An 8849-nucleotide genomic window follows, 5' to 3' on the forward strand; every position below is an offset into this window, starting at 1 on the left:
CCTCTCATCTGTTTATTCAGCTGCTAGTACACAATAATTTGTTATTACAGCAAATACACCAGACTAATGCACTACTTTAGTTGGATAAAGCTAGCAGAACGCTTTCCATTCATTCAGGTCCTTATGTGAAAATAAAACCTCCTTTGCCAAAGGTAAATTTCTTTGGTATCAGTGGTCAGTAAATGGTTTAAGAACTTGTTGCTCCCATTTTTACATCTCCACAGTCAGATTTATTCTCCAATCAACTGATCATCTTTTTTCCAATTCCACTTTGGCACTGTAAGTGAAACACCTCGAAATCTTTACAGTGGACAAACAAAAAGGACAGATCATTGTTGCGCATAATGCTTCCTGCAGCTGTGTACAGGCTTCCGTGTTCAACAGTTTTAGATCAATATATAGGAATTCCATAATGAAAAGCCTGAGAACTCAAACTGGTATACAATATATTTAACAGGTTTACTAAACATCATCTTCATCATTTCTTTTATCTCAAACACCACATCCTTATTTATACTTTAACAACTGCTTTAATGAATACACCCCACAAGGTTTAGTATAATTCATAAATACATATCACAGCTGTTTAGATGCACGTTAATGTAATGTCAGGTCTTTTGCTCTCTGAATATACTCACTTGGATGATGTTTTCTGAACCCTAAGTTTTTTTTCTCTACACTAGATGGCAGCATTGAGCTAGAAATTATAGAGAACACATCAAAACTTTTTTTAAAGGGCATCTTGTACGAGGATATCTTTACCAACACAAAGACAGAGCATTGCCTTGTTTTTTGAATGTCCTCAGAATGATCAAATTTAGATTGTTATAGTTCTGGTTTTCAATTTGAGAACTTTACTACAAATGTGGGTTTAAAAAAACATATATATATTCAAAAGTCTTTTATTATTTGTAGGTTAACTAACCGATTAAAGACACTAAAACCCAACAGACACCCATAAAAGTCAAATCCAGTTTTTATATCTGGACAGACAATGAAACTTGCTCCACAATATACCACAGGGAGGCTATTTCTGATCTAACAACACCCTTTCTTTGGCATTTTACAAGAATTTCAAGTAAATGACTCCAGTGGACAGCTGTTGTAGTGTAAGAGGAGCCTTTATGTCTGAAAGCACATTTCTGATTCTTTTTGCTGTCAGCTTTAAAACAAGAGCAGTCTGATAATGAATGCCTCTGCAAAAGCTGAAAAATTCCCTCTACACCATGAATGAGTGCCGCGATCTGTCCAGGAGCAGATATTTGTGTTATATTTCTTGAGAACATCAAAATCATGTATTCCAGTTGTTTTCATTGCAGTTGGATATGACATGCAGTATTCAGTGTTAGGATTCGGGTAAAGAATCCTTTTTGAAAAGTTCATGTATCTGCATCCGGATTAATGCCAAAGTTAATGATAGCCTTATTGAAAACTTTTTACGCAAATGTGTCCATATACTTTTGAAAGTGGGGTTCAAAGATTAGTATTTTACACAAAAGCAACACAAACTCAGTTTGGGATATTAGATTAGGACAATTTATTAAATGAGCCAATTCCCATAGCCTTCCACACAAGATTACATAACTGTATTGCAATCCTTTTCTAAATAGAGTAGTCCTCCTCTAAAGCCTGAAAACCATCACCCAGAACATTTTTATTGAATGAAGAACATTTCATTTTATTCTGATACGGACTCCTTTCTTAGATAATATCTTGCAGGACAAAATTTGAATTACCTTACTTCTGCTATCATTGTTTTTATTATTGTTAATGGCTGCTGTTAGGCTACATAAACCCATATGCACACAGAGGATGTAGCTGAGATAGCATTCAGATGGTGTGCTGCAGATAAAGAGGAAGGGGTGAGGGAGAGACACAGTTGTCGTAGAAGATCTGAAGGTTGGTGTCGACTTCGATGTTATTTCTCAGAAACATTTCAAGCTCCAGGACTGTCATCTCGTGGATGCTGTTGCCCTCTTTGGCGTTTTTGGCTAGGGCTGCATGGGATGGGAAGAGAACGCGAACGTCATGGGGTGCGTTGCGGTCATACTCGGTGCAGCAGTAAGCAGACCACACATCTTCGGGGATGGCCACGCGGTTCTGATTGTTGCGACGGATCATGTTGCCCCTGGTGGTCACTCCGGTGACAATGTAGGCAGTGCCACGGCAGAAGTTGTTAAGGCGCACCCGGATCCGCTCCTCGTACTCTCGCCAAGGCCCGATGTTAAACTCTCGTATCTCTGGGACCACGTTGGTCAGTGTGTAAGTGGCAGCGCGGTCGTGTGGACTGGACTGATGCTGGTCTGGGTTCAGGTGACCTCTTTCATAAAGAACCACATCAGAGTAGTCATCCAGCACTGCCTGGCTGTCCTCAAACTTCATGTGCAGGTAGCCAGTTGGGAAGGGCAACATGTTCCCATTGCCATCGAGCTCTGCCAGCTGGGGAAATGAAATAAAACTTAAAGCAGTCTTTAACATGCCAAGAAATAGCACAAGATACCCAATAAAAGTTCTTTATGCAAGGCCTTTATGTCCCTTTTTCTTTCCAATTTTGGCTTCCTTGAAAGCTTCTTTTTTTAACAAGTGTGGAATATCTCATTAGGCAATGGTTAAAATTCAAGGATTAATGAATGAAAAAAAAGTATTTTTGAAAGACTAACCTGTGGCTCGTACATCCAGGGGTAGTCCACACGTCTGTCTCCCTCAGTTTTCTTGAAGGTATAAGCCGAGTAAACTGGGATCCTCTTAGAAGGATCGTACAAGGTCACATAACGGGGTTTGTCAGCATATCGCTGGCAGATCTTCTTCAGTTTGGTGTCGACAAAACCCCGCGGCGGAGTCCCCATATAGAGGGAGTCCTTGCATCTCTCCACATGATTAAAATCTTGAACAACTGTTGCTGATGTGAGACTACTGATTATAAGAGCACAAACTAAAGGCAGCTGCAGGATCTCCATGGTCAACGTGTCTCTTCAATGTCTCGCACTGTGCTCTCTGCAGAACTATGACAGTGTAGGGTGTACGGTTAGGATTTAAATGTCACACAGCAGATAGGCAAAGCAGGAAGTGTGTGCGCCAAAGACAGGCCTTCTAATGGATGGTGGCATTGATATGCAGGTTTGCTGCAGTATAGGTCAAACATACAGTGTTTAAAGCTTATGGACCTGTTGTGGTTAGGTTAAGTGCATCAGCTATATTGACTTTTAAGCTAACTATCAAAACTTTTTTAATGTTCTTAATGAGGCTTGATTTTTGAGACAGAGGCCAATATCATACTGATGGCCTAATCAAATAAATTCAAAGAGGATAGCTAGGATGTCACAATGACTTATTTTTCCCAAGAAAAACTGTAATTGGTATTCACTCTCGCATAAGCCCGAGGTCTGCTGAACGATAATGAAACAGAGGACACTGGAATGTATTCAGGAAGATGCTACTGGAGGAATCCTAAAATGCAAATCCATCTAATCTATGTTGGCGATGAACAAAAGGCTCACAGTCCAGAAAAAGGCACTACGTATACACGTTTCGCAGTAAAGTACTACTCACCGTGAAGCATGGATAAGCCAGAGGCATGAACAGATAAAGAATGGAAATTCAGCTACATAGTGACACTTGGTAACTATGTCATTCTCCTGTATAGCTGAAAACAATAGTTAAACTAGAGCATAATGACTTGGACAAGGATAATCGAGTGTCTATAAGCTTTGGTACCAAAGATGGTATTGTTTTTAATACATATAGCCAAGAATAAAAAATTCTAAATGCAAGTTTTGTGAGGACACTGGAGCAAAAGTACTTCATAGCAACTCAAGAAACTTCCCTTGCAGTACAGTGCAAGTATTTCTTAGCAAATGGCTCAGTGTTCTGCCAAAACAGCTTCGGCACTTATTTTGGCAGCTCACTGTGTACAGAGCGAGTAATCCATCTGAAGACGGCGTCCTTTTTCCAAAGTTTTTTTTTCCTCTTTGTCCTCTCACTTATAATAACAGCTTTTGAACCTATATTGCATATTCTTTATTTTTTACTGTATATTTTTCTTCATCCAACTCGTTGTCAGCCAGTATTTGATGACAGGCTCTCCTTATCAAGCTCACTTGAGCCTGTTTTCCACCTCATAAACATATCAAGCCACCGCCCACGTGTCCCGTCAGAGGTTGTTTGCTTTAATTAACCATGCTAGGATAAAGATTAACATTTGATTCAGGGTTACCTGTACCCACCTTTTGCAGATGGAAAGAACTGGAAAGTGTGTGAAAAGCTCAAAGTTACGGATGTGCAGCTGAGGCGTCTAAAAGCTTTGACATTTACTGTAAGCTGCCTTTTTTTATGACAATTTGAATTATCTCAAAATACCAGTCCAAGGAGCTAGATGGTGACGGATTCTGTTATAGCAATACAAAAGCATACAAAAAGAGCAATTCATGGAAAATGTTCGTTCATATTCATATTTTAAATATAGACGAGTGTATTGATTTTTTTTTCTCATTAAAATCAATTCAAATGAACACACTTAGGCTTTCGGGGTATGTCCAATATGAAGTGGTGGGAACCACACATGTAAATAATGTGCGATGCAAAGCAAATAAAAGGAGCTACACGTCAGCGGCGGGAGTTTGTGGAGCTGTCCATACTGCCCTCTGCCAAAGTCGGTGTTATGCAAATGGAAACTGTCAGATTAGCCGGAGCAACAATCCTTCACTGCCCTAATAAGTCAATTTGAGTGACTGAGTGTTGTTATTCATTGAGGGACCAGCTTGCCTCTCTGATCTAATCTTGAGTTATGACAATCATAACTTATGTAGCCGGGGCTGATGATGCAGTTATGTGAACGGACATTTTTCAGCTGTCAGCATTTTTACCAATTAAAATGATAAATCCAGACCAAGTGTGTAGTCCCGGCTCCACTGCCCTCTGCTGCTCTTCGTGGGAAACAGAAACTCCAAAGTACCGGTCTGGTTCCCTTCATAGAAAAATGGTCAGTGTGATGAAACTGTGCTGTCAGATTGTGAATTTTGAACAAGGCTCTAGCTCAGCAGAGAAACCCATTTAACAGAGAATCTTATCAGCCAAAAATGATACTGTTAAAAAAAAAAAAGCTTTTGAAACAGTGCTAGATCTCAGCCAGCAGGCATCCTTCCGCCTGCCTGACTGCATGTCTGTGTGTCTCTTGGGGTGGATCAAAGAGGGCAAGAGTACTTTTCATACAAAGTTCTTTACAAACATGAAGCATCACTGTTTCAGTGATGCTCAGACAGGCAATGAACATGTGATCAGAATACAGGAAGATTGTGTATGGCTGTTGAGTAATTTAATTACAAATGAAGTGCTTTATGATGGCTTATTATTGATGAATAAATATATAATGCAGTACATTAAAGCAGTTCAATGTATGACACACTTTTAAATACATATTTATTTAACCTTTATGATACAGGTAATCCCACTGAGACTCAATGTCTCATTTACAGACCTGTTTTAAACAAACATAAAAAATACAAAAATAAAGTAGTTAAAAATGTTTGCACAATCATATTAAAAACAAGAGTGATTCCATAAAACATAGACACACATATATTTACTAGTGATAATGCATTTATAGCATCAAACTGCTCTAACGTACAGCAGTTTTGCCATTATGTAATACTGCATATTAGCCACATGGAGGCACTACAGACTCGTCTCTTTTGTTTCCTCGTGCCCTCTCTCATGATAACTGCATGAAATCACGTTTATATATATGGTCCTATGATGACAAACTGTTTTTAATTTCCAGTCTTTGCTTTTGTTTCGCCAATTTGTGCATCAGTGTATTATTGCTCCGTTATAGTCACGGTAAACTAATGCATCACAAAGTTTAAATTACATCCACATTTACACGAACTACTTTGAAGATGACAGACAAGACTGCAAAGAAGAAAAAAAGTTACAGGACTGAGAGTTTATGCTCCCATCCACTTGAGAACAGATTGTAGACCTTCATTGAACCGCCAGGGGGCACAACTTAGCAGGTATTGCTAGCCTGTGAGACTTTCCCCGCTTAGTTCTGCAGCAAAGACCGCTCATTGGTCCAAACACCCACATGGGGTTGAGCCCTGACCAATAGACTTTGAGCTGATCATGGACTGTTGCTAAGGCACTTCAGGGGGGGAAAGGAAGAAAAAAAATCTTCCAGCAGTCTGATTCCACCTTTTCACTCTTTACATTTGTCTGGCTGCTCGTCCTCTTCATCTCTGCCTCTCACTTTCACTCGCAGCTGAGAGGTCTGCCTGCTCGTTATTGGTCGCCGACGGGTGAAACGAGCGGAGAGGAGTGAGCGGTGGCTTTGCATTGTTAAAGCCACAAAGACAAGACCCTCCCTTCATGAACCAAAAGCTGTAGCTCCACCTCCCCTCAGTTATCCTGTCACTTGACATTTGAGCTCAGCCAACGCTGGCTAGCCTCTCTGTCACCATTTCACTCTGCTTCACTTTCCAGCGCACCCAGAAAGACAACGCCGCGGGTATTGAGCCCTTACACGGTACACACTGAAACTGTGCTTCTGTGAGCCTTTGCGGGGTTTTTTTTTCAGTGTTTTGGGGGAGGAAAAATGTTGTAACAAGAACACATGAGATATGTCATACTGGTGCAATATCTCTCTCTCTCTCTCTCTCTCTCTCTCTCTCTATACATATATATATATATATATATATATATATGAAAGGGGGACATGATAAGGTAAACGAGTCGCCAGTCTATTTATGCATAAATACGCATGTATAACCAATTTCTCTGCTTCCGAAGATTATTTTACAGCTGTGGAGAGATTTAAATATCTCCTCTACTGTACTGGCTGTGTTCCAGGTTATACACACACATACACACAGGGGAGGGGAAATAAAGAGGGGCTCTTTATTTCTCTCTCTGTCTGCCGTTCTCCCCTCCCCTCTCCTCTCGCATACCCTGCAAAGTGTGTTTGATAGGAAGCTCGCGCGCCTCATTCGCTCGCACCGCGTGATTGACAGTCGGCCGGCCCGCCCCCGTCGTTTCTGTGCACATGGATGGGTCTGCTGCGAGAGCGAGAACCAGCATCGGAGTGGAGTGGAAACAGGAAGAGGAGGAGAAGAGGGAAGAAAGGAGAGGATCGTGCGAGAGACGAGGTGGCCAGGAGTTGAAAGGGAGGAAAAAGGGGAACAGAGGGGCGTGCGACGAGAGAAAACAAAAACAAAAACAACAAAAGAAAAGAAGGTAAAGGAGAGAACCGCGGGCGGGTGGGCAGGAGGGAGGCGGGGGGGGGACTGGTTGTGCATTTATGTCTGAGTGGAAATGTGTCGCTTTGTGTACAGCACTGTGGAAGGAGAAGTGTAACTGTTTTCTGTCCCCTTGCATTGTTGCTGTTATTTGTGTCACTATGCCTGAACGATCTGCCTTGGATGAGCATACTGCAGTGTGTGTGGTGTCTGCAGACTGCCGCACGTTCATGCATGAAGCTCCCTCTCTCTCTCTCTCTCTCTCACACACACACACACACACATACACACACACACACACACATACACATACATGCACACATACATGCTCACGTACAGACACACAGCATGCGCAAGAACAGAAATGTGATGGGAGGGGGAGGTTGAAGATAGGGGAACTGTTGCAGTTACACTCTTGTTATGGCTACATCGGTGCTCTCCGGCACATTTAAACTGTTGAATATCCTCTTGTGTGAGCGTGGAGGGAGGGAAAGAGGTGTACAGTAGTAAGGCTCTTCAGTGCAACCAAGTGCTGTAATTATGGCTTTAGCTCAGGTCTGAACTGTGTCACTTGCTGGGCTCCTCTCAAAGTTCACTTCCCTCAACATGTTTCCCACAGTGGTTCTTTGGCCATGCGTTGACTCCATCTAAATATCTGGGTCACGTTTGATAACAGAAGCGATCCCTTTTTGTGATTTTGAAAGGAAAAGCAGCAGTCTGACGTTACTGTCAGTAATGTGAACCTGGTGTATGCTTTCAGCTGAAAGGATCAGTGCAAGCAACCACCTGCACGTGCATTTCTAGGTTACCATTCTCCCACAAACCCAGCTGTTTGTCACGCGCATTCATGCATGCATCCAGCGTCTTCTTCACTCCTGCTTCACAGTCTTTTGTTAAAGAGAGGGGGGAAAGCTGTACAAAAAAGCTTCTTTTTTTTTGCATTGTTTGCAAAAGGCACCCCTCTTTCTTGTTCTTGACCTTGCCTTGGTACATTCCAGCACCCCCTCGGAGAGCTGTGCTTTATGGAGCATACACTGGGAAGAAGCTGCTGTTACAGAAAGGGAGAAGGGGGATAGAGCAAGAAGGGGTGTGTGTGTGTATGCGTGTGTGTGTTGGGGGTTATTTTTAGAAATGTGATTGATATTCGCCTCATACTGTACGTTCTTTCTCTGCGATGGTGACACTATTTAAGGCCGGCGTCCGATAAAATCACGCATGTGCACGAGAGCCTGCCCAGTCTCTTGTTTCTCGTCTGTACATTGTTGCTCGTCCGCTCTCCTCCATCTGTTCTCCTCACGTCTCTGCTCTGTGTTAGCTTAGCAATAGGAGACCACCAGAGGCAGCCCATCGTTCCTTTTATGGTATAGGAGCTGTGCTACATATACACACACGCACACACATGCACATGATGGAGCCTCGGTGGAAAAAAAGATCTGCACATCTGCAGCGGGGTCACTGCAGTCGGCGTGGTGGAAGATTTGCATGAATTTGACAGCTTGTTTCTGAAGCTCTGGAGATCTCAGGAGCTGACAGAGCTGCTGTGTAAACAACACCCAAGCCTGAAGAGAGCGAACAGAGAAATGTGGCAGGATCCATTAAATCCTACCGCTCCCCCCCCCC

The 8849-nt window shown here is 42.3% G+C and overlaps 1 protein-coding gene across 1 annotated transcript; it reads right to left on the minus strand.

Annotated features, from left to right (window-relative positions):
* Positions 1 to 1520: 1520 nt before the first annotated feature.
* On the minus strand, positions 1521 to 2986 carry LOC102193573 (endonuclease domain-containing 1 protein). The gene is made up of 2 exons (XM_005737916.1): positions 2661 to 2986; positions 1521 to 2439 (listed from the first exon to the last, which is right to left on the minus strand). The coding sequence occupies exons 1-2, from the start codon at positions 2955 to 2957 to the stop codon at positions 1831 to 1833; spliced, it is 906 nt and encodes a 301-aa protein (XP_005737973.1). The 5' UTR covers positions 2958 to 2986; the 3' UTR covers positions 1521 to 1830.
* Positions 2987 to 8849: the final 5863 nt, after the last annotated feature.

Source organism: Pundamilia nyererei, unplaced genomic scaffold (genome assembly GCF_000239375.1).
Source record: "Pundamilia nyererei isolate P.nyererei 1_Seehausen unplaced genomic scaffold, PunNye1.0 scaffold00080, whole genome shotgun sequence".
Classification (NCBI taxonomy): Eukaryota; Metazoa; Chordata; class Actinopteri; order Cichliformes; family Cichlidae; genus Pundamilia; species Pundamilia nyererei.

What these genes read in the sequence shown, in the direction of transcription:
- LOC102193573 (XM_005737916.1), bottom strand. Translation starts at nt 2,957, where the DNA reads ATGGAGATCCTGCAGCTGCCTTTAGTTTGTGCTCTTATAATCAGTAGT. An exon ending in CCTGGATGTACGAGCCACAG is followed by an intron (nt 2,440 to 2,660) that starts GTTAGTCTTTCA and finishes TCATTTCCCCAG; the next exon opens with CTGGCAGAGCTCGATGGCAA.